Raw genomic sequence first — 26,102 nt, 5'->3', positions numbered from 1 at the left:
TGTAAGTCTAGGTGTTTGTAGGTCTATGGTGGCCTGAATTGGTTCCCAATCAGAGGTAGCTGTTTATCGTTGTCTCTGATTGGGGATCCTATTTAGGTTGCCATTTTCCACTTAGGTATTGTGGGTTATATTCTATGTTTAGTTGCCTGTTCTGCACTAGCCATATTGCTTCACGGTTCGTTTTGTTGTTTTGTTTAGTTCTGTTCAGTGTTCTCTCTTTTATTAAAGAGTTATGTTCGCTTACCACGCTGCGCCTTGGTCTCCTCATTAGGACGACCGTGACAGTGTGTCATGAACATGACGGGGACGAAGCCCAAAACAAACAAACGTGTGTGTGTGTGTGTGTGTATATATAGATATACTGTATATATATAACACAGGGCTGTAACCCAAACAAAGAGTGAGGTGCAAACCTCTAATAAATACACTGGATGAGACCCGTAATAACAATACACAGGACCGAGACCCGTAATAACAAGTACACACTAACACGGTGTCATGCATGCCAATACAACAGAGCGCAGGTACTCACAAGACCAATGGACATGGAACAATAATCAACGAGGACAGAGGGCACATATATACACATACTAATCAGGGGGAATGGGAACCAGGTGTGCGTAATGAGACAAGACAGTCCGGGGTTGGTGGTAATGATCCAGTTCAGTGACACCTAGTAGTTCTAGATCTCCGTTGGTTCTGGTATCAGTTTTAGTTTGAACAGTCTAATTCTAGATCTCAGTTGGTTCTGGTATCAGTTTGAGTTTGAACAGTCTAATTCTAGATCTATATTGGTTCTGGTATCAGTTTTAGTTTGAACAGTCTAATTCTAGATCTCCGTTGGTTCTTGTATCAGTTTGAGTTTGAACAGTCTAATTCTAGATCTCTGTTGGTTCTGGTATCAGTTCTAGTTTGAACAGTCTAATTCTAGATCTCTGTTGGTTCTGGTATCAGTTTTAGTTTGAACAGTCTAATTCTAGATCTATATTGGTTCTGGTATCAGTTTTAGTTTGAACAGTCTAATTCTAGTTCTCCGTTGGTTCTGGTATCAGTTTGAGTTTGAACAGTCTAATTCTAGATCTATATTGGTTCTGGTATCAGTTTTAGTTTGAATAGTCTAATTAAAGATCTCTGTTGGTTCTGGTATCAGTTTTAGTTTGAACAGTCTAATTCTAGATCTCCGTTGGTTCTGGTATCAGTTTTAGTTTGAACAGTCTAATTCTAGATCTCTGTTGGTTCTGGTATCAGTTTTAGTTTGAACAGTCTAATTCTAGATCTCTGTTGGTTCTGGTATCAGTTTTAATTTGAACAGTCTAATTCTAGATCTATATTGGTTCTGGTATCAGTTTTAGTTTGAACAGTCTAATTCTAGTTCTCCGTTGGTTCTGGTATCAGTTTGAGTTTGAACAGTCTAATTCTAGATCTATATTGGTTCTGGTATCAGTTTTAGTTTGAATAGTCTAATTAAAGATCTCTGTTGGTTCTGGTATCAGTTTTAGTTTGAACAGTCTAATTCTAGATCTCCGTTGGTTCTGGTATCAGTTTTAGTTTGAACAGTCTAATTCTAGATCTCTGTTGGTTCTGGTATCAGTTTTAGTTTGAACAGTCTAATTCTAGATCTCTGTTGGTTCTGGTATCAGTTTTAGTTTGAAAAGTCTTGTAAACTGAAGGCTCAAGGTTTTACTTTATTTTTTTGTCACTTTTATACTGTATTTAGCGTCGGGGATAGAGGGATAGATGGGACTGTTAAAGATAGAGCACTGCTGTTGTAATCAGTATATGTCTGTATACCCATTAAACCTTGTCAAATGGACAAAGGTCACAGTTGTTGTTCAGTACATGAGCTACAATACTCTCACAGAACTCTGAAATATACAGTACCGAGAGGTTCCTACTTCCTACCTGACCTCTGACCACATTCTCATTATGAGAAAGGATCAGTTCTGTCAGCTCCTCCTGAAACACAGAGATCTCTTGGTCTTTCTTCACCTCTTCAAACTGACAGATGAGTGATTTCCTTACCTAACATCAGTATGTTCGGCTCCTTTCAAAAGAGGGGTTATAATACTACAATTACAGTCAATACCGACCTCCAATATGATGCTGGGTACCTGGTTTTCCTGGGAGTGTGGAGGGGTCCAGCAAGTCCTTCCCAGGAGCAGACTTACATAACATTATGTAACAGTATAGCTTCCGTCGCTCTCCTCGCCCCGAACCAGGGACCCTCTGCACACATCAACAACAGCCACCCACGAAGCATCGTTACCCATCGCGCCACAAAAGCCGAGGCCCTTGCAGAGCAAGGGGAACAACTACTTCAGGTCTCAGAGCGAGTGAGGTCACCGATTGAAACGCTATTAGCGCGCACCACCGTTAACTAGCTTGCCATTTCACATCGGTTATAAACCACCAACAGGAAATGTTTACTAACTGTATTTTTTGGATGTTAAGAAAGTTTGTGTAGCATATTATTGTAGAAAGGAATGATAGAAGTTGCCTATCCTAATAATAATTTAGATGTTAGACGATCAGTACTTATGTTTACATTTTACCAAGATCATATATCTCTATGGTTTTTACATAGACGGTTTAAACATTCCATCTCAAAGAATACAGTTTTTCTATGAGACTGCCATCATAGAGATGAAACACGTTCTATCTCTATGGCTGCTGATGTCATAGAGTGGTTGTTACATAGAATAGAATTAATTGCCAGGATTAGAGGTTACAAACCCGTTATATTCATTCTATTTATATGGGTTGTTAGCCTATCACAGAGATCCTATTAAATTATGTAAATCTGAACAATGGTGTTTGAGGGGGCCAATCAGAATGAATGAGAATGAACATGCATTGCATCATTCTAAGAACAGTCCTTAATGTGTATGCCTTACTGCTTCAATGCAGCATTATTGTTTGTATTTCGTGTTTTATTTTATTACAGTTACAAGTACATGAAAACAGTGGGGATTACAGAAACATATTCATCAAATTAAATTGCAGGATAAATGTTCTTTAAAAACAAGGAAACATACATTGAATATGGATTCACAATGGGGTTAATATCCACTCAGAATAAACATTATCCCTTTTGATAACCTTTATGGGTATTTAAATCTAATATTAGTTTATAGTGTGTTGGGTTATCCTACTGACACGGCACATTGTGACATGGTACTTGAAGATGAAACGGACGTTATTAACTTGGTACACTGTTTAGATTGAGCACATTTTAGCGAAATCTATACTTTGTCATGACAATATTAACGGATGGATGTGTGGCCATACCATCTATTGGCTGATTTGGCGGTCTGGAGTGTAGGTCATTGTTTTGAAAGCGTTATGAAATGTGATAGCGTGGAATCCTGTATCTCCAGTGACAATAATTATATAGCCAAGCTATGATGCGTTCATACACGATGTCCAGATTTTCACAGGCGGACCATTTACAAGTTAAATCACGGGGGGAAATGTATTTTACCCACTGATAGAACATAGGCTTTCACCAAATTGATTTATATTTCTGGGGTGGATTATCCATTTAAACTGTATAGTGGATTATCAGTAGGTTGCCTCCCACTTTTCGCAAATGTTATTTGGAAAGTCAGGGAAAGTAAAATAGTCCAACTGCGAACCAAGACGGGGTAAGATACAGATTGTGTGTATATGTACAAATAGCCTACTTAACATGTACCGTGCAGTAACTGAAAAAGAATGACAGATTTTAATCGTGATGAATGACTGTATTTGTAATTTTACGACAAGGCTGTTCTCTCCCTTTTGTTTTCAATGTCTGTTCTGCCTCTGGTGACTCAACTGATTTTTAATTTGAACGTGTGGTGCTAAACTCAATCGAATTGTCCCTGTTCTTGAGAAATGAAAAGCTTTGGCCTTCTCATTTTTAAAGAAAAATAATTACAATTCTGCTTGTTTGCAACAAAAACAACGGACAAAATAATATAGCGAACGTCAGAAGCCCTGACTTGTCCTGGCTGTACTGTACACTCTAATAATAAAAGATTGCTGGAGTATCCTTTAGGGGTTCTTCAAATTGAAACCGTGGAGAACCTCTATAAATTAGAACCTCTATAAAGAACCCCTTTTAATCGATCCTCGAATAACCTTTTGGGGTACATTTTTTAACTCCCCCCTCCCCTATTTTTAATAATCATTAATACGTATAACAATAACAACAAGAACACAATATTTCAGTTGTCAGTGTTTATTATGATTTTAGTGGCAGAATTAAAAAATCCAAAAATGAAAAAAATTCCCAGCCGAGCCCCAAGTCCAATGGATATATCCTCTGTCGTGTTGAGGTTCTCCGTATCCATAGCCAGAATGATTTTGCAGTGCATGGTGATCGAACAGGTTTCCTGTTGTATTCATCAGAGGTGTAGGGAGGGTGAAGTGTGTGAATCCCAAAAATTGAAATTATACAGATGATAAAAAAACGTGCATGGCAGTATTCATACCTTGGTTTTTGTGGTAAATGTGAATTTAAAAAACGGTTCACTTTTGATTATGTTTTTTATACACACACCTTGTCCATAATGTAGAGGCCTCTGGGATTTTCATTGAAGAGGTAAGGGAGGCTGCTGTGACTGAGTCCTATTAGGTTTTAGAGAAACATAAATTAACTGTAGATGATGTGATCTGCACAACATACCAATGTGTACAATACCTTTGTGTGCCTCCTGGTCAGTATACCTGCAGACTCAGACACACACAACAGTGAGAGGTATAGTCATCTGCACTCAATGCAGCTATAGCCTTCAACATGATCTTACCTCTTTGTTGATTTGATATCCGTTCAATTGTCCATTTTCTGTTTTATAAATTATTTTAAAAGGGAGAAAGTGTCAAACACGGCCATTTTTTACAAATATGAAAAGATAGAGGGTATGATCATAAAACAATATAAATTTAGATCATACAAGGGAGAAACCTTACCTTACATTGAGGAAATCTTTACATTTTTCAGTTAAGTGCCTGCACCTGCTGTCATCTCAAATTCAAATCCAAATGTTTCAGTTGGGCAGTTCCTGCAAGAACCCCCACCACCTAAAGAGGTTCCTCGACTGACTCCACCTCCTTTGGGGTTCTTGGAAGAACATTTTGGGGGCATTTTTCAGAGCCAAGAACCATGAGGAACTTGGAGGAACTTTTATGATCTTAGAAGAACGCTTGTTGGAACGCTAACTTTTAGAGTGTAGATATTCATCGTTATTTTGGCCTGCTGCCACGTGTAGGACATTGCTCCATGCATGTGTAACAGTATAATTTTAGTACGTCCCCTCGCCCCGACGCGAACCAGGGACCCTCTGCACACGTCAACAACAGTCACCCACGAAGCATCGTTACCCATCGCCTACAAAAGCCGCGGCCCTTGCAGAGCAAGGGGAACCACTACTTCTAGGTTTCAGAGCAAGTGACGTAACCGACTGAAAGGCTTGTAGCTCGCACCACCGCTAACTAGCTAGCCATTTCACATCCGTTACACATGGGCATATTGGCCATCTGACAATTCTGGCAAATGCCAGAAAGGCCAAACCAGTTTTTATTGCGGTGGGTTGGTGAAAAAATAAATAATATTTTTTAAATTTATTTATACAAAAACACATGGCCTGCGGGTCATGAGCCTGTTTTTGATGAGTTTTGTACAATTTCTCTGTTGTCATAATAATCTATATTGAGCACTTGGCTGACCAGTAGGCAAGACCGCCCCACCCTCCCAAAATGGTTCGGCGCGGTTTTCTGATTGGCTGAGCTGAAGTGGCACACATTCAAAGTCAAACGGGTAACAAAAACAGTGATACATACAGTACCGGTCAAAAGTACACACCTACTCATTCCAGGGTTTTTCTTTATTTTTACTATTTTCTACATTGTAGAATAACAGTGAAGATATCCAAACTATGAAGTAACACATATGGAATCATGTCGTAACCAAAAAAGTGTTAAAAAAAATACAAATATATTTCAAAATTGAGGTTCTTCAAAAAGTTGCCACCCTTTGTCTTGATGACAGCTTTGCACACTCTTGGAATTCTCTCAACCAGCTCCATAAGGAAGTCACAAATGCTTTAAAATTAACAGGAGTGCCTTGTCAAAAGCTAATTTGAGGAATTTCTTTCCTTCTTAATGCGTTTGAGCCAAGCAGTTGTGTTGTGACAAGGTAGGGGTGGTATACAGAAGAAACCCCTATTTGGTAAAAGACCAAGTCCATATTATTTCAAGAAAAGCTAAAATATGCAAAGAGAAACCTCAGTCCATCATTACTTTAAGACATGAAGCTCAATCAATCCGGAATATTTCAAGAACTTTGAAAGTTTCTTCAAGTGCAGTCGTAAAAACCATCAAGCACTTTGATGAAACTCATGACGACCGCCACAGGAAAGGAAGACCCAGAGTTACCTCTGCTGCAGTGGATAAGTTCAGTAGAGTTACCAGCCTCAGAAATTGCAGCCCAAATAAATGCTTCACAGAGTTCAAGTAACAGACACATCTCAACATCAACTGTTCAGAGGAGACTGCGTGAATCAGGCCTTCAATGTCGAATTGCTGCAAAGAAACCACTACTAAAGGACACCAATAATAAGAAGAGACTTGCCTGGGCCAAGAAACATGAGCAATGGACATTAGACCGGTGGAAATCTGTCCTTTGGTCTGATGAGTCCAAATTTGAGATTTTTGGTTCCAACCGCCGTGTCTTTGTGACGCAGAGTAGGTGAACGGACAATCTCTGCATGTGTGGTTCCCACTGTGAAGCATGGAGGGGGTGGTGTAATGGTGTGGGGGTGCTTTGCTGGTGACACTGTCTGTGATTTATTTAGAATTCAAGACACACTTAACCAGCATGGCAACCACAGCATTCTGCAACGATACGCCCGCCATCCCATCTGGTGTGCGCTTAGTGAGACTATCATTTGTTTTTTCAACAGAACAATGACCCAACACACCTCCAGGCTGTTCAAGGGCTATTTGACCAAGATGGAGAGTGAATGGAGTGCTGCATCAGAGGACCTCGCCTCCACAATTTCCGACCTCATCCCAATTGATATGATTTGGGATGTGTTAGACCACAGAGTGAAGGAAAAGCAGCCAACAAGTGCTCAGCATATGTGGGAACTCCTTCAAGGCTGTTGGAAAAGTATTCCAGGTGAAGCTGGTTGAGAGAATGCCAAGAGTGTGCAAAGCTGTCATCAAGGCAAAGGGTGGCTACATTTTGATTTGTTTAACACTTATTTATTTAAAAAAATTACACCCCCAACAGTGGGAATGCAGATGACACGCTTATTATGCACATAGAAACACGAGAGTGAGTCCTCTTGCTTCACCTTTTCCTCTCTGCTGAAACTAGCGAGCGAAACAGCACCCCTCTGTTTTACTATATGTATCCCAATGTAGCTGATTCTGTCTGGCCAGAAAAGTATGACATGTCATACTCTTTTGATCAGATCAGAGTATGTGAGCGGAGCTGGAGCAGAGCGTGCTCAATTTGACTGGATCTTAGTGCGAGATTCCCAAAGGCTGGAGCGTCGAGCTTCTTGCCCGCTCCAATTTCGCTCCAGCAGTGCTCACTTCAGGAGCTTGGGCATGCCCGCCCCAGCATGCATTTGTAGTCTACGTTTTGCTGCTGTCATGGAGTTCGCTAAATATTTTCATAAAGAAACTGATAAAAAACACAGGTGCTAAATCAAGGTGACTTACAAAGATGAGGTCCAAGAGCAAGAGAGGGACTGCGGTGATGTAGTGTCCACTGGTATGTTTAAGGCTTGGATGCCACCTGCTGGTATGGTGCTAAACTGTTAAGTTACAGACCAAATGCCATAGTTCTATGTGCAGGATATGGAAGCTGGCTACATGAAACCTCCACAACTAAAGGATCATTGTGGTATCTGAAAAGACACTTATCCCAAAAGTATGATGGTGTACTTACTACGTGCACATGCTAAAAGAAAGGAACGAGGTAGGCCTGGCATATTCCCACGTCCAAAGAGCTTTCCGATTTGATTGGATTATTTTGCGTAAAATCCTTTAGGCTAAACTATAGAAACGTTTTGAAAAATAACTCTGCATCTCTGCCCAGCCTGGCAAGAGTGGCCGAAAGGGTGTTTAGCACCCCCAGTGGCTCTGCAAGTGTGGAGAGAATATTCTCCGCTGCTGGCCGGCTCTTACAGGCACCATCGCATGAGTCTGCATCAGTCTGGAGGCAGAGGCTCCCTTCCTGCTTTGACGTCCAAAACTACAAACCACTTGTTGACGTTGTCAATTGCGAGGCATCGTCTGGGAGGTACTTTGTTCAGTTGATAAAGATGTCATTGAAACAATACAACTGGACATTAGTAAATGTATTGGTAATGCTACTGATGGAGCTGCAAACATACAAGACCAGTACAATGGTTTCTCTGCCTTGCTATTCTCACACTCTCCCAACCAAGTACATGTGGTGTTACACACACACGTCCTGACTCTTGTGAAGACAGACACAATAGGAGTAATTATGGCTGTTCTCTCTACTAAATAACCTGGCAGTGTTCATTCCAGAGTCCTACCAAAGAATCAATGTGTGGGGAAAAAAGAGCCTGGACACTCCCACAGACGTCTCTCTCCTATAGGAGAAACACGCTGGTGGGCCAAGGATGTATTCTTTGGCGACCTACAAAATGCTCTGTTTGTGGATGTAATTCTCACCTCGATGGCTATTGAAGAGATGGCAGGTCAAAGGCCAACTGTACGTGTCAAGGTCAGAGCATTAACAGAGGCCCTGCTCAAGGTACAACACAATCTTCACTGCCCAAACAGTTCTGTCTATATTTGAGAAAACGTCCCCTCTCTCCAAGTACCTACAAACCAGTGGCATGGACATCCTGACAGAGGGATGGTATTGGGAACACAAGAGGCTCTGCAAAAGAATGTGAGGGACTTGCTGTGAAGAGGACTGCAAACAGCTTTGTGCAGTGGTCCACTGACAAGCTGCAAGAACAGGATGAACACACCGAACTGGAAGTGCAAGCTGAGATGCTTCAGAAGAGAACAAAGAAAAGGAAGACCATGCCATGATACCATGATAGGGATGCAGAGAGGGTCTACAAGACTACGGTGCACTATGTCATCATGGATACAGTCACTGAGAGCATCTGTCAGCTCTTGCTGACACCAGGCACGTTGTACACGTTGTACAAGTTGTTAAACATGTAAGAACTGTGCTGTATGTTGTTATCAACGTCTACGGTGGTACATCTTGTTGACAGAGGCTTAGCATGTTGTAGGCCTGGGGTACAAGTTCCTATTCACCCTGTCTGTCATCCGGGTAGCCTGTGAGAGGAGCTTCTCAACTCTCAAATTCATACAACAGACTCCAGAGCACCCTATCCTACGATCACCTGGAGGCATTTATTCTGATGGCAACTGAAAAGGAAATCCTTATGGTCCTGGATACAGATGATGTCATTGACAGGATGACAGAGAAGAACTGCTGTGACACGTGCTGACAAAAGGGTAGGGAGGGCAGAGGGACAGCAGAGGAGAACAAGACAGACAGACAGACAGACACAGACCAGACCAGACAGACAACTGAGGAGAATTACAGACAGACAGGCTGACAGACTGACAACAAAGTTACAGACAGAGTGACAACAAAGTTACAGACAGAGTTACAGACAGAGTGACAGATCAGAACATGGAGAATCACAGACAGACGGACAGTGACAGCAGAGATGCAGAGACAGACGGACAGTGACAGCAGAGATGCAGAGACAGACAGCACAACAGGGAGAAAACAGACTCAGAGGCCCAGTTATAGTGATGAGTTGTATCTCCAGACTCCAGTGGTGTTTTAACATGTATTTGTTTTAAACATGAGCTGGTTAAAAAGAGCTGGTTAAAAAGAGCTGGTTAAAAAGAGCTGGTTAAAAAGGAGGGAGACCATGTTTCTTCACTCACTGGTACAGTAAAGGTTGGAAATCTCTGTACTATAGTGTACTACTGATGTTATACACTGCAGGTTAGGAGGGTTAGGTTAAGGTTAGGAAAGAGGTTAGTGTTAGCGGAAATGCTCTCCTAACCTGCTACAAAAATCACTTCCGGTCGTAGCTGTATCAAGTGTCAAAGATGGCAACATTCTCTAATAACTACACGCCTAATTCTGTTTCATACTTCTCAAAGTTGATAAGTAGCTTATTCATTTTTTCTTTAGTGATTCTATTCAGTAAGATATCATCATTTACAAATTGAAAGGATTAGATTTACATATACTAAAACACATGAATTCAACAGGTCTGTTCATCTCAATACTTCAAAACTCCTAAGAACTTCACAAATCCAGTGTGTGGGTCTTCCAGTGAGTTGGAGAGGATTGAGGAACCATGGCACAGTTTGGAACCTTGATATGGACTGTGAGGGAAACATTTCTGATTTGCTTGGCATGTTTAAAAAACAATTATCAATTTAAATATTTCCCCTATGAAATATAAATCAGAGTTATTTTTAGCCTACTAGTTCTGTCAATTTTAAAGAAACCTTTTAGAAAACACGTGGTGGAGAGATGTACATTTTCACTAGGTCACCGTTTCCCAAACTCGGTCCTGGGGCCCCTAAAGGGTGCACATTTAGTTTTTTGCCCTAGCACTACACAGCTGATTCAGATAATGAACTCATCATCAAGCTTTGATTATTTGAGTCAGCTGTGTAGTGCTAGGGCGACAACCATAACGTGCACCCCTTGGGGTCCCCAGGACCAAGTTTGGGAAACGCTGACCTAGGTTTAGGGTCTGGTGTCACACCTTTAAAGACAAATAAAATCACACCAGGGGGCGCCATCACACTCACAAAATACTGTTTAAAATGGTCCCATATAATTACTTTAATTTTATTTGAAATGTGAATATTTGGGTTAGAATTATGTTAACTACTTCTGTAAGTTTTATGAAAACACACCATCAGTTTAGATTTTTGTGATTTGTTTTCTGACAGTTTCTCTACTTCCAGATAACTATTATATTGGTGCTTGTAAGCATTGGATCCTGTATTGCATGTGGTAGAGCTGAGTACAGAATAGGGGATGAATGCTGCCCCATGTGTTCACCAGGTAAGGACCGTCTCTTTACACCATATGAATCACCAGACGTTAATACATCATCAATACTAACAGAAAAACATGACATTGTGATTCTCGCTTCCCCAGGAAATCATGTACATAAGCATTGTACTGAATTCACCAGCACCAGCTGTGTGCCCTGTGTTGATTTTACATTCCTTGATGAGCCCAATGGTCTCATAAAATGCAAAGTGTGTACCAACTGTGATCCAGGTAAGAGTGGTCCTGTGTGTCTGTACTGAAACCCAGACACAAACACTGATATGTTAGTCTATGTTGTTATGCTATGAGGATATGTCAGTTATATCTGCATCAGATAATACATGCCATGTTTTCTCTATAGGTTTGGGTTTGATGGTAAAGCAGCCATGTAGACCTTCATCAGACACTGTCTGTGAGACACTGGAGGGGTTCTACTGTCTAGACCCAACTAAGGATGGTTGTAGAGCAGCCCAGAGACACAGCAGCTGTAAACCTGGTCAATACATCAGCCACACAGGTTGGTCTTCTGTCTCACTCATTATACTAATTGTGTTGTCATAATTCAATTTAGAAGTTGGTAACTTCAGTGTGAATAATCATTAACAGTAAATATAATATAATTAGTAGGGGAAAATGAAATGCAATTATGTATTTATGCAGGAACAACATCTACAGATACTGTGTGTTCTGACTGTACTGGTGACACCTATTCAGATGGATCATTAACATCCTGCCAGCCACACACAGAGTAAGTTCACATACGTTTACATAAATCAAAAGTCTAAGATAAATAATACAATATACTTAAGTACAAATCTACAATTGAACGGGAAGTTGAATGATCAAATTGCTGTCGCAGACTGATATATTATGTGTTTCAGGTGTAAATCCTTAGGTCTTCAAGAACTTAGACCAGGAACTCATTCGTCCAATTCTGAATGTGGACCACAATCCTCACAAATAGAACCTGGACTCATCATTGGTGTTGTTCTGGCATCAGTCCTAATAGCTCCTGCAATAACAATAATAATAAGATTTGTAATTCTAAGGAGGAGAAAAAGTCCAACAACAGTGACTTTTTCTCCAGTGACAGTAAATGCTGTAGAGGTATGTTGATATAATCTACATGTTGAACAGTCACTGTGCTAAGGTTAGCTGAGCAGATGTTATTATTGCTCTACTTACTCTGGGGCTGAACTAGAAATGTTTTATTGAGTAATATGTTTCATTCTATTAGGCATCATCAGATTTAGAGGAAACACCAAGCAATCTAGTACAATGAAACAGAAGAAAGTACAGCATCTTGCAGGTGTCAGTTTTGTAGATGGTGAGTTGTCAAGAACTTCAGCCGTATGACTAAAGGTGTATGCTCTATTACTTCACGTTATCAATGCAATGATGACAACTAAGATATGGTCAAAGTGCTATGAAACTATAGCTTCACCTTCACACGGTCCTTGTTCATTACTGGTTTATTCTCCAACAGATTCAAGCTCTGACCGCACTCATCATTACAAATGCTACCTCAGGTACGTCCAGATTCTGTATAATAGTTAGGCCTATATCCTCTCATATCCTTCAATTCAAGCCCTGCTTTTAACCATAAGACATCTCAGTGATTGTGTCTGTTAAACAGGTGAACTTGTGGTAAACTGGGAACTCTGGGGAAAGGACAAGGACAACACTAAAAGGGCACTGAACCCACACGTGGCGCCTCCACAATACACTGAACCCACACGTGGCGCCTCCACAATACACTGAACCCAGACGTGGTGCCTGCACAATACACTGAACCCACACGTGGCACCTCCACAATACACTGAACCCACACGTGGCACCTCCACAATACACTGAACCCACACGTGGCACCTCCACAATACACTGAACCCACACGTGGCACCTCCACAATACACTGAACCCACACGTGGCACCTCCACAATACACTGAACCCACACGTGGCGCCTGCACAATACACCTGAATACCTGCATACATACTGGACTGGTAAGGAGCACTGCTATAACTATTATTATTATTAGTATTATAATGATTTAAACATTTGAACAAGTTGGGAAAACCCTTCAGTTAACTACTGTACCTATCAATTATCCAGTTGTAGGAATTATGGTTCCTCAATATACATTTAACATATTACAACGTAGGCTATGTGTTACAGCACTACTTTTGGTGTCCCCCTCAGGAATTGCTCTTGAGAAAATTTTATGTAATTGTCCCCTCCAAGGTTGATATCAGATTTTCGCCCCATGATACAACATTAGAACACAAGTTGTACTAATCATCATTAAGGTGGTTGTCAGCATGACTTTCAACTGCACAATATGCATGAATTCAAAAATGTTATGCTGAGTTGACCCTAGAAATGTAGCCTAGATAGTATCACTTCTTTATTTCCCCTGTGAAACAGGTTCTACTACCAGCAAGTAAATACACTTCTATCCACAGTTCTGTGGGAAACACATTCACCCAAATGCACCTTTTAACTGAATTACTGTAGACATATCATTTACAGTTGACAGTCTTTTAACATCCCCCACAAAACACATCGTTGTAACCTGTGACTAGATGCAAATCATCGAACTGAAGAAATAAAAGAGCAATAGACTTTTAAACCGTCCCTAATGTTCGCTGTTATACAACTGTACATGTTGGTTTCACTCTGAGCTGTAGGTCAAGGTTTCCTTCCTCATAAAACTACCCACTCTTCCTGTTTTCTATCTCTGCAATCAATGGACAAATGTATCTACAATTAAAATAATCTAACAACAATACAACTGTTCGCAGTTTAGCAGTATTATTATGATGAATTTGTCAGACTACTCAGACAGATGGTAAACAGAATGTAAATCTAAGCCTGCAAGCATTGGGTACTTTCCACTCTGCCTAACACGTTTCATAAGTTTCATCAGTCAAAACTGTTCGCTGCTCTGGCACCCCAATGGTGGAACAAACTCCCTCACAACGCCAGGTCAGCGGAGTCAATCACCACCTTCCGGAGACACCTGAAACCCCACCTCTTTAAGGAATACCTAGGATAGGATAAAGTAATCCTTCTAACCCCCCCCCCCCTTAAAAGAGTTAGATGCACTATTGTAAAGTGGTTGTTCCACTGGATATCATAAGGTGAATGCACCAATTTGTAAGTCGCTCTGGATAAGAGCGTCTGCTAAATGACTTAAATGTAAATGTAAATAAAAAAACTGCAGGGACTTTCCTAGTCGTATAACAAACTGGACGTGTGAAAACAAATACCATAATGCTTTCACCTGTCTCCTGTGCAGATGAGTGACAATGAAAGATAGGAGATAGAGGAAGCCCCTGTAGACTATTGAGGTGCACCCCTACAGTAGGCTGTGGCTGCCTTGTTATCAGTCTTGTGTTTCTCTCCCTCAGGAATGGCAGACCAAGGAGCTGCTCTCACTTATGACTCCACTGTCTGATGAAGAAACAAAGCCGCTTGATGACATTGGATCCTCCTCAAAAGGTCAAAGGGCAGACTAACCTCTCAGGCAGTAACATCCCAGTCTGCTTCAGTGGCCCAGAAATCAGGAGCAAACCCAGACTCAGAGATGGATAGGTAAGAGATAGCAGCATCATAATCAAACCCAGACTCAGAGCTGGATAGGTAAGAGATAGAAGCATCATAATCAAACCCAGACTCAGAGCTGGATAGGTAAGAGATAGTAGTATCATAATCAAACCCAGACTCAGAGCTGGATAGGTAAGAGATAGTAGTATCATAATCAAACCCAGACTCAGAGCTGGATAGGTAAGAGATAGCAGCATCATAATCAAACCCAGACTCAGAGCTGGATAGGTAAGAGATAGCAGCATCATAATCAAACCCAGACTCAGAGCTGGATAGGTAAGAGATAGTAGTATCATAATCAAACCCAGACTCAGAGCTGGATAGGTAAGAGATTGTAGTATCATAATCAAACCCAGACTCAGAGCTGGATAGGTAAGAGATAGCAGCATCATAATCAAACCCAGACTCAGGGATGGAACACCTCTTGTTATACACTACATTAATTAACATAAGGTTGTCTGTGAGACAACACTCCCTTTGTTTTACTGACTTGTTGAATGATTGATCCATTCATCCTTCCATCCCTTCCCAGCCTTCCTCTCCTCTGAGGACCCAGCGAGGGTGGAGCACAGTGAGACACTTCTACAGCCAGAGAGGTGAGAGGTCACATGGTTTAGATGGTAAATATTTATATCACGTAAGCAAAAGGGAATATGTTCCATCATCTACAGTATCAGTCAAAATTTTGGACACACCTACTCATTCAAGGGTCTTTCTTTATTTTTACTCTGTTCTACATTGTAGAATAATCGTGAAGACATCAAAACTATGAAATAGCACATATGGATTCATGTAGTATCCCAAAAAGTGTCCAGACCTAATGCATCTTTGAGTGATCGGATGACAGAAGTCACCCTTAAGTGCCAAGTGTAACCGAGGCCATAGATGCTACATTACATTACTATTACTTTGAGTGTTCTATATACATAACATGACTAAATATGTTTATTTCTGTGTTGCACTGGCAGTCAAGAAATGGAACAGCAAGGCCACAGAACATCACACACGCAGAGCTGTGGGAGACCACCTGAAACATTTCCCTGGTAAAGCCAGGGGATGTGTTTACCACACCACCACCAAACGCCTTTAACAGGCTTGAAAAGTGGGTTTGATCTGTTTGATCCATTTTATTTGTTTCAGTTTTCATTAGTTGAATCCTTCGACTTACTGTTGACAAAAAAAACTTTATTTAACAAAAATGCACTGGATTGGTTCAAAGGTGATACTAAACTTACATCATTTTGACATAGAGGAAGATATACTGAATTTATACAGTTTTTCATTCGAAGACGGACTAAAATATATGTTACTTGCACATTTTTGTTCATTATTTTTGCAAGAATGTTGATTGGTCGGTCATTGGGTTCGTTAGTTTTGCAATTTGTTGATGCCATTGATTATAAGAGTAAGATTATGATGCATTATCCAACCCTTGTTTTACTCCATTGTTTGTAAACAATATAATCGTTAAAAAAAATGTCAGTTGGTTGCATAAATAATGACGATTACTAAATGTTACATGAAATGTAAACATGAAATATCAGAACCGAATAGAAACGCCTTTGTTAAAATGTAATGGCAATAATTCACTTAATGGTAAGGCATGGAATAATACATTTATTATTTTTCACGCTGGATGTTTGAAATATGAGTAGGTGATGATTCGAGTCATGCTTCTTCATTAGTGGAATAAAGACAATTAGCACGAATGTTGTACAGAAATACTGTGTGTAAATACTGGAGTGATGTGTGATGTTAATAAAATGTCTGACACATTTTTTTTATACTGCGTTCATGTGTATAGGCTGCAAGGACGTTGAAATTAAGTTGTTTCAAGTCGTTGAAACTTTCAATCAAAACCAAACAGAGATTGGACATCGGGCATAGTCGTCTTTTCAACTACATTTTGCTAGGTGGGTATAGCCTGCTATGTCTTCCATCCTCTTAGGTCAGAGAAACAATATATGAATTAATGGTTGGATCCGAATCACAGTTATAATCATTGGGCATTACGGAGAATTAGGTAAAACCACAAGTCCAAATCCTTATCTCCATCCGTGACTAATTTAGGAAAGGGCTGATTCTAACTAGCTAGCTAGCCACCGAAGGATACATTTCTTTTAAATTCAGTTGAAGCCAAATCCAAACTGGCTTCCCTTGACAATTTTTTGGGGTGCACCAGAATCTAATCAAAGTTTATTTGTCACGTGCACCGAATACAACAGGTGTAGACCTTACAGTGAAATGCTTACTTACAGGCCCTAACCAACAGTGCGATTTTTAAGTAAAAAATAGGTATTAGGTGAACAACAGATAAGTAAAGAAATAAATACAACAGTAAAAAGACTGTGATAAATAACAGTAGCGAGGCTATATACAGGCACCGATTAGTCGGGCTAATTGAGGTAGTATGTACATGTACAGTTGAAGTCGGAAGTTTACATACACCTTAGCTAAATACATTACTGACATTAAATCCTAGTAAAAATGCCCTGTCTTATGTCAGTTAGGATCACCACTTTATTTTAAGAATGTGAAATGTCAGAATAATAGTAGAGAGAATGATTTACTTTGGCTTTTATTTCTTTCATTGCGTTCCCAGTTTGTCAGAAGTTTACATACACTCAATTAGTATTTGGTAGCATTGCCTTTAAATTGTTTAACTTGGGTCAAACATTTCGGATAGCCTTCCACAAGCTTCCCACAATAAGTTGGGTGAATTTTGGCCCATTCCTTCTGAAAGAGCTGGTGTAACTGAGTCAGGTTTGTAGGCCTTCTTGCTCGTACACGCTTTTTCAGTTCTGGCCATACATTTTCTATGTGATTGAGGTCAGGGCTTTGTGATGGCCACTCCAATACCTTGACTTTGTTGTCCTTAAGTCATTTTGCCACAACTTTGGAAGTATGCTTGGGGTCATTGTCCATTTGGAAGGCCCATTTGTGACCAAGCTTTAAATTCCTTACTGTTGTCTTGAGATGTTGCTTCAATTAAGCCACAAAATGTTACTTCCTCATGATGCCATCTATTTTGTGAAATGCACCAGTCCCTCCTGCAGAAAAACACCCCCGCAACATGATGCTGCCACCCCCATGCTTCACGGTTGGGATGGTGTTCTTCGGCTTGCAAGCCTCCCCCTTTTTCCTCTAAACATAACGATGGTCATTATGGCCAAACAGTTCTACTTTTGTTTCATCAGACCAGAGGACATTTCTCCAAAAAGTCCGATCTTTGTCCCCATGTGTAGTTGCAAACCGTAGTCTGGCTTTTTTTATGGCGGTTTTTAGAGCAGTGGCTTTTTCCTTGCTGAGCGGCCTTTCAGGTTATGTCGATATAGGACTTGTTTTACTGTGGATATAGATACTTTTCTACCCGTTTCCTCCAGCATCTTCACAAGGTCCTTTGCTGTTGTTCTGGGATTGATTTGCACTTTCCACACCAAAGTACGTTTAATTCAAGGAGACAGAAAGTGTCTCCTTCCTGAGCGGTATGATGGCTGTGTGGTCCCATGGTGTTTATACTTGCGTACTATTGTATGTACAGATGAACCTGGTACCTTCAGGCGTTTGGAAATTGCTCTAAAGGATGAACCAGACTTGTGGAGGTCTACAATTTGTTATGTTTAGGTCGTGGCTGATTTCTTTTGATTTTCCCATGATGTCAAGCAAAGAGGCACTGAGTTTGAAATTAGGCTTTGAAATACATCCACAGGTACACCTCCAATCAACCTAATTATGTCAATTAACGAGTTTTAATGACTCCAACCTAAGTGTATGTAAACTTCCGAATTCAACTGTAGGTATTGTTAAAGTGACTATGCATATATGATAAACAGAGAGTAGCAGCAGCATAAAAGAGGGGAGCGGGGGCGGGACAATGCAAATAGTCCGGGTAGCCATTTGATTACTTGTTCAGGAGTCTTATGGCTTGGGGGTAAAAACTCGAGAAGCCTTTAGGTACTAGACTTGGTGTTCCGGTACCGCTCCGGTACTACACTCTGTCGTGCATTGGGGTCGGAGGCCGAGCAATTGCCATAGCAGGCAGTGATGCAGCCAGTCAGGATGCTCTCGATGGTGCAGCTGTAGCATCTTTTGAGGATCTGAGGACCCATGCCAAATCTTTTCAGTCTCCTGAGGGGGAATAGGTTTTGTAGGCTGTCTCATCGTTGTCGGTGATCAGGCCTACCACTGTTGTGTCATCGGCAAATTTAATGATGGTGTTGGAGTCGTGCTTGGCCGTGCAGTAAACAGGGAGTAAACAGGGAGTACAGGAGGGGGCTAAGCACGCACCCCTGAGGAGCCCCTGTGTTGAGGATCAGCGTGGCGGATGTGTTGTTACCTACCCTCACCACCTCGCGGTGGCCCGTCAGGAAGTCCAGAATCCAGTTGCAGAGGGAGGTGTTTAGTCCCAGGGTCCTTAGCTTATTGATGAGCTTTGAGGGCACTATGGTGTTGAACGCTGAGCTGTAGTCAATGAACAGCATTCTCACATAGGTGTGGAGTGCAATAGACATTACATCATCTGTGAATCTGTTGGGGCGGTATGCAAATTGGAGTGGGTCTAGGGTTTCTGAGATGATGGTGTTGATGTGAGCCATAACCAGCCTTTCAAAGCACTTTATGGCTACAGACGTGAGTGCCACGGGTCGGTAGTCATGTAGGCAGGTTACCTAGTGTTCTTGGGCACAGGCACTATGGTCTGCTTAAAACATGTTGGTATTACAGACTCGGACAGGGAGAGGTTGAAAATGTCAGTGAAGACACTTGCCAGTTGGTCAGCGCATGCTCGCAGTACACGTCCTGGTAATCCGTCTGGCCCTGCGGCCTTGTGAATGTTGACCTGTTTAAAGGTCTTACTCACATCGGCTGCGGAGAGCGTGATCACACAGTCTTCCGGCACAGCTGGTGCTCTCATGCATGTTTCAGTGTTGTTTGCCTCGAAGAGAGCATAGAAGGGGTTTAGCTCATCTGGTAGGCTCATGTCACTGGGCAGCTCTTGGCTGTGCTTCCCTTTGTAGTCTATAATGGTTTGCAAGCCCTGCCACATCCAACGAGCGTCAGAGCCGGTGTAGTACAATTCGATCTTAGTACTGTACTGATGCTTTGTCTGTTTGATGGTTCGCTCGGAGGGCATAGCGGGATTTCTTATAAGCTTCCGGGTAAGAGTCCCGCTCCTTGAAAGCGGCAGCTCTAGCCTTTAGCTCAGTGCGGACACTGCCTGTAATCCATGACTTCTGTTTGGGGTATGTACGTACGGTCACTGTGGGGATGACGTCATCGATGCACTTATTGAGGAAGTCAATGACTGATGTGGTGAACTCCTCAATGCCATCGGAGGAATTCCGGAACATATTCCAGTCTGTGCTAGCAAAATATTCCTGTAGCTTAGCATCTGTTTCATCTGACCACTTTTTTATTGATCTAGTCACTGGTGCTTCCTGCTTTAATTTTTGCTTGTAAGCAGGAACCAGAAGGATAGAATTATGGTCAGATTTGCCAAATGGAGGGCGAGGGAGAGCTTTGTATGCGTCTCTGTGTGTGGAGGATAGGTGGTCCAGCGTTTTTTCCCTCTGGTTGCACATTTATCATGCTGATGGAATACAGCTCATTCAATTATGTCTTAGTGCCAGCCTCTGACTGTGGTGGTATGTACACAGCTACGAAAAATACAGATGAAAACTCTTGGTAGATAGTGTGGTCTACAGCTTATCATGAGAAACTCTACCTCAGGTGAGCAATATCTCGATACTTCCTTAGATATCGTGCACCAGCTGTTATTTACAAAAATACATAGCCCGCCGCCCCTTGTCTTACCAGACGCCGCTGTTCTATCTTGCTTGTACAGCTTATAACCAGCCAGCTGTATGTTGATATTGTCAATGTTCAGCCATGACTCTGTGAAGCATAAAATGATAGTTTTTAATGTCCCATTGGTAGTTTAATCTTCCGCGTAGCTTGTCAATTTTATTCTCAAAAGATTGCACGTTTGCGAGCAGAATGGAGGGAAGTGGGGGTTTATTCGATTGCCTACGAATTCTCAGCAGGCAGCCCGCTCTTCGGCCCATCTTTCTCCGCCTCCTCTTCACACAGATCCTGGGGATCGGGGCCTGTTCCCGAGAAAGCAGTGTATCCTTAGCATCGAGCTCGTCAGACTCGTGAAAGGAAAAGAAGGATTCTGCTAGTCCGTGGTGAGTAATCGCAGTGCTGATGTCTAGAAGTTATTTTCGGTCATAAGAGACGGTAGCGGCAACATTATGTACAAAATGTGTAAAGAAATTAATTATGCCTTCTTCTCCGGCGCCATCTTGTAGCCTATAGAGAATGTGCCCATTCTGGTATTGGCACGTGCGCTCTATACAATACATTTTGCAGTGTTAAATCAACACTTAGAGTTCATTTTAAAACTACCCCGGGAAAACATAATGTCCCACTCTACAGAGTTTAAAAAGTACTCTGATTATAGTGTTACAATTTCTGTGTTAATTGACCCCCCATAAACGTAACGAACATATACCAGGAGCTGTGCCAGGCCTGCCACGTCTGTTGACTCATCCAGCTCTAACGCATATAATTCACTGGCTTGTATGCGAAGCAGTCATTGTTTCAAAACATCTCCTGCCATGTCACTAATGCGTCGTGAAACAGTTGTTTGATGAAGGCATTGTCTGTATAGTTTTTTGGGCCTTTTCCCCCTGCATTGTCTCAGCCATATCCGCGGCAGCAGGAAGAATTAAGTCACAATAGTATGGGGCTTGCCTGTCCTAGCCACTTGGTAGCTCACCATATAAGACGCTTCTAGCCCCTTCTTATTAGTGGTATCTGTTGCTTTTATACATGTCTTACTACTTGAAAGTCATCTTTAATCTCACTCAAAAAACTCCCGTGGTTTATTTTTCCAATTGTCATATTTAGTTTCTAAATGTCTCTGCAAAAGTGAACGTTTCCCGCGAGAGAGTAACGGTTAATGTGATTGGATGTTAATTATTTGACTAGGCTACCTGTTTTTGACATTGTGTTGTTATTTCGCTGAACAGTAGATGGTTTAAATTTATTTTTGGCAGTGAAACGAGGCTACTTGGGCGAGAAAAAAACCTCACACAAATGTATAGCCCTGTTGGAAAATATGAATGTCCTGTTTGAAAATATGAAGGAAAAATTGACACCATTGCGTATACGTACCCCTGGGGGTACGCGTACCCCAGTTTGGGAATACCTGCTCTAGAAGGTATCTCATAGGCTACAGAAATATTGAGTTAGACTGGTACTTTATAAATCAACTGGTTTTACTCAAAAAGTATTAAAAGTTTTTAGTTTGTAAAAAAAAAAATTTAGCTGTGTGACTTCAACATCACGTAATCACCAATAAATCTGTCAACAGAAAAAAGACTACGGAAATTTGAGACTATTGTAAATCTCTGTGTTACATAGTAAAGGAATGTAATGGGTGTACATTTTGTTGGTGAAGAACTGCATCAAACAAAGTACAGTTGCTGTGTTTATTATTTGAAATGCATGGAGGACGCCTGCTTCAAAAATATTCATTTTTTAGAAATATATCCTTACCGTTCACTAAACAATATAATGTAGTGCACTTCACTTTATAACAGGTGACAGTTTTAATACTCATCTATTTTAAATGTGTTAAAGAGCCTATAAAATGAGACATTGGTACTTTCTCGCTTGGACATTAAGCTATTTATCTTAGTTGGAAGTGTACCTTACCTATCATAGTTCATGAAGGTGAAAATATGAAGAGGAAGTGTAGAGAATAAACAAAGTTATCAGATGATGATCACGAGTTCCATTCTCCTCCTCCAGAATTCTCGTGAGTACCTCATTCCATCACGTAAACAAGAGAACTGAAAGTAAAGGAGGTTCACAGATTTGTTTTTTTTAACCTTTTATTCAACTATGCAAGTCAGTTAAGAACAAATTCTTATTCACAATGACGGCCTACACCGGCAAAACCCTGATGACGCTGGGCCAATTGTGCTCCGCGCTATGGAACTCCCAATCACGGCCGGTTGTGATACAGCCTGGATTCAAACCAGGGTGTCTGTAGTGACACATCTAGCACTGAGATGCAGTGCCTTAGACCGCTGCACCACTCGGGAGCCCCAGAAAGCTACATTCACAGTGTATTTGAAAGGACTTTAGGTGTGCTTGATCTAGGCACAATGGAAACAACCAAAGTGTCCCAAAAGTGTAAACTCTGCCTGCCAGTTAAGCTAAATCATGAGCACCTGAAGTATTTAAATAATTTCAAATATTTGATCCAGGTCTGATTCACATAGATAGCTATATAGCCTAATCTACACACCCAAAGCATGTTCATACCTTCCTAGACAATAACTTTAGCTGGGACAATCGGTTCTTCACTATCTTCCTGGACATGGCCTGTAGCTGGACCAACCTGTCCTTCACTACCTTCCTGGATATGGCCTGTAGCTTGGCCAACCTGTTCTTCACTACCGTCCTTGACATGGCCTGTAGCTGGACCAACCTGTTTTTCACTACCGTCCTTGACATGGCCTGTAGCTGGACCAACCGGTTCTTCACTACCTTCCTGGATATGGCCTGTAGCTGGACCAACCTGTCCTTCACTACCGTCCTTGACATGGCCTGTAGCTGGACCAACTGGTTCTTCACTACCTTCCTGGATATGGCCTGTAGCTGGACCAACCTGTCCTTCACTACCTTCCTGGATATGGCCTGTAGCTGGACCAACCTGTCCTTCACTACCTTCCTGGACATGGCCTGTAGCTGGACCATCCTGTCCTTCACTACCTCCCTGGACATGGCCTGTAGCTGGACCATCCTGTCCTTCACTACCTTCCTGGACATGGCCTGTAGCTGGACAATCCTGTCCTTCACTACCCTCCTGGACATGATCTATAGCTGGACCAACCTGTCCTCAGCTGTTGTCTCAACTCATCCTGCTGGCCTTTAGCAGTGATCAGCTCTCCTTCCTTTATGGACAGAGTTCTACACAAGGAACTCACTGTACCTGCAGAGTACAGTATTGATTGAGATTACATTCAATAAGAGTGTCACCTTTCCAAACCTTTCAGATCTCAGGGGGTGAGAGCTAAGGGTTGATTTAGGATTGTGGGCTCATCCTCCCACAGTTTAGTCTCTAAAGCTGTGTTTGATACTGTATCTCCATGTGAAGACACCAGAAGAGATCACATGATTATTCCTGGCCTCCTCTAACTCCTTCATCAGCGGTTGGTTGGTTCTCTCCACTTCTCTCATCTGTTCAGTAAGTGATAAAGTAAGTGTTGTCTTCCTCCTCACTGTCCACATAATTCTCTGTATAACTGAAGAGCTGTGTTTGTGGCCATGTTCTAAGACGCAGACATGGCCACCATGCAATATTAGTTTTATGTCAAATTTCAGAAGATAACATTACATGCAGCCTGTATATCAATTTCAAATGTTAACAAATTATGAATTCCTAACTCTGACAGAGTTAACTAAGGGTTAACTTCATTCTGTATGGCTTGGTGTCTGTCTCAGATTGAGTTGCTTCTCTGTCCAAAAGGGCTGGGAACCCTCCATGTTCAGGACCCCATCCAGAGCTGGCCTCTCTCAGCCTTTGGAGCTCCTCTTCTAGCCTGGCTATTTGCTCGCTCTTCTCCTGCACCTCCTTGTCCACCTCCCTCTGATTCCTGACCTCCTCTGATAGACACACTATCAACTCCACAGTTAACGCAAAGAAACACAGAAAAGTATGTGAGATGATGATGGTTACTTCAGCGCCGCATTTTCACTATTCTTTATATACATTTTTCTTTTCATTCGTTTTATTTTAGTTTGACAGGTTTTTATATTTAATTCTAGATGTGTGTTGTGCTCTGCTGGTTCTGGTATCAGTTTAAGTTTGAACAGTCTAATTCTAGATCTCTGTTGGTTCTGGTATTAGTTTTAGTTTGAACAGTCTAATTCTAGATCTCTGTTGGTTCTGGTATCAGTTTTAGTTTGAACAGTCTAATTCTAGATCTCTGTTGGTTCTGATATCAGTTTTAGTTTGAACAGTCTAATTCTTGATCTCTGTTGGTTCTGGTATCAGTTTTAGTTTCAACAGTCTAATTCTAGATCTCTGTTGGTTCTGGTATCAGTTTTAGTTTGAACAGTCTAATTCTAGATCTCTGTTGGTTCTGGTATCAGTTTTAGTTTGAACAGTCTAATTCTAGATCTCTGTTGGTTCTGGTATCAGTTTTAGTTTGAACAGTCTAATTCTAGATCTCTGTTGGTTCTGGTATCAGTCTTGTAACCTGAAGTTTCAAGGTTTTACCTTCTTTTTCATTTTGTTTTAGTTAAATGTTAGTCAACCTTTATGGTTCAAATGCAGAGGGATAGATGACACTGTTATAGTTAGATCACTTTTATACTGTACTTAGTGTCAGGGATAGATGGATAGATGACACTGTTATAGTTAGAACACTTTTATACTGTAGTTAGTGTCAGGGATAGAGGGATAGATGACACTGTTAAAGTTATAGCACTGCTGTGGTAATCAGTATATGTCTATATACCCATTAACCTGTCTAGGACTGGGGTTCCCCTCGCCAACAGCCAAGGAAATTGCAGGGCGCCAAATATAAATCAACAGAAATCTCAGAAATCAAATTTCTCAAACATACAAGTATTGGGCACCATTTTAAAGATAAAATTCTCGTTAATCCAGCCACAGTGTCGGATTTCAAAAATGCTTTACAGTGAAAGCTCCACAAACTATTATGTTAGGTCACCACCAACTCACAGAAAAACCCAGCCATTTTTCCAGCCAAAGAGAGGAGTCACAAAAAGCACAAATAGAGATAAAATGAATCCCTAACCTTTGATGATTTTCATCAGATGACACTCATAGGACTTCATGTTACACAATACATGTATGTTTTGTTCGGTAAAGTTCATATTTATATCCAAAAATCTTATTTTACATTGGCGTGTTATGTTCAGTAGTTCCAAAACATGCAGTGATATTGCAGAGAGCCACATGAATTTACAGAAATACTCATTATAAATGTTGATGAAAATACATGTGTTATACATGGAAGTATAGATAAACTTCTCCTTAATGCATCCGCTGTGTCAGATTTCAAAAAAACTTGACGGAAAAAGCATAATCTGAGTACGGCGCTCAGAGCCCAAAACAGCCAAAAGAAATATCCGCCATGTTGCGCAGTCAACACTAGTCATAAATAGCATTATAAATATTCACTTACCTTTGATGATCTTCATCAGAATGCACTCCCAGGAATCCCAGTTTCACAATAAATGTTTGATTTGCTCGATAATGTCCATCATTTATGTCCAAATGGCTTATTTTACAGGTCGAAGAAACTTGTCAAACTAAGTATAGAATCAATCTTTAGGATGTTTTTATCATAAGTGTTCAATAATGTTCCAAC

General features: G+C 41.1%; 1 protein-coding gene and 1 long non-coding RNA gene across 5 annotated transcripts in view; one reads left to right on the top strand and one right to left on the bottom strand.

Annotated features, from left to right (window-relative positions):
- Positions 1-3,416: 3,416 nt before the first annotated feature.
- Positions 3,417-26,102, top strand: part of LOC139557794 (tumor necrosis factor receptor superfamily member 14-like) — a 38,780-nt gene continuing 16,094 nt past the window's right edge. For 2 of the 4 annotated variants that reach the window (XM_071372990.1, XM_071372988.1), the window contains exons 1-11: positions 3,417-3,644; positions 10,282-10,400; positions 10,993-11,092; positions 11,189-11,314; positions 11,445-11,600; positions 11,744-11,831; positions 11,965-12,190; positions 12,321-12,410; positions 12,570-12,612; positions 12,720-13,085; positions 14,493-14,676. In XM_071372990.1, coding sequence (XP_071229091.1) covers positions 10,371-10,400; positions 10,993-11,092; positions 11,189-11,314; positions 11,445-11,600; positions 11,744-11,831; positions 11,965-12,190; positions 12,321-12,365 — 771 coding nt within the window. In that variant the 5' untranslated portion in view covers positions 3,417-3,644; positions 10,282-10,370 and the 3' untranslated portion in view covers positions 12,366-12,410; positions 12,570-12,612; positions 12,720-13,085; positions 14,493-14,676. Of the gene's footprint in view, positions 3,645-10,281; positions 10,401-10,992; positions 11,093-11,188; positions 11,315-11,444; positions 11,601-11,743; positions 11,832-11,964; positions 12,191-12,320; positions 12,411-12,569; positions 12,613-12,719; positions 13,086-14,492; positions 14,677-15,220; positions 15,285-15,656; positions 16,472-26,102 lie in introns of those variants that run through there. The other 2 variants (XM_071372987.1, XM_071372991.1) reach the window with 2 other exon arrangements.
- LOC139557796 (uncharacterized) lies at positions 3,999-6,305 on the bottom strand. The gene is made up of 4 exons (XR_011671461.1): positions 4,954-6,305; positions 4,791-4,828; positions 4,544-4,611; positions 3,999-4,376 (listed from the first exon to the last, which is right to left on the bottom strand). It is a non-coding gene; the product is annotated as an uncharacterized lncRNA (long non-coding RNA).

This window comes from Salvelinus alpinus, chromosome 28 (assembly GCF_045679555.1).
Source record: "Salvelinus alpinus chromosome 28, SLU_Salpinus.1, whole genome shotgun sequence".
NCBI lineage: Eukaryota > Metazoa > Chordata > Actinopteri > Salmoniformes > Salmonidae > Salvelinus > Salvelinus alpinus.
Note: the sequence above shows the minus strand (reverse complement) of the source record. Positions and strands in the feature narration are given on the sequence as shown.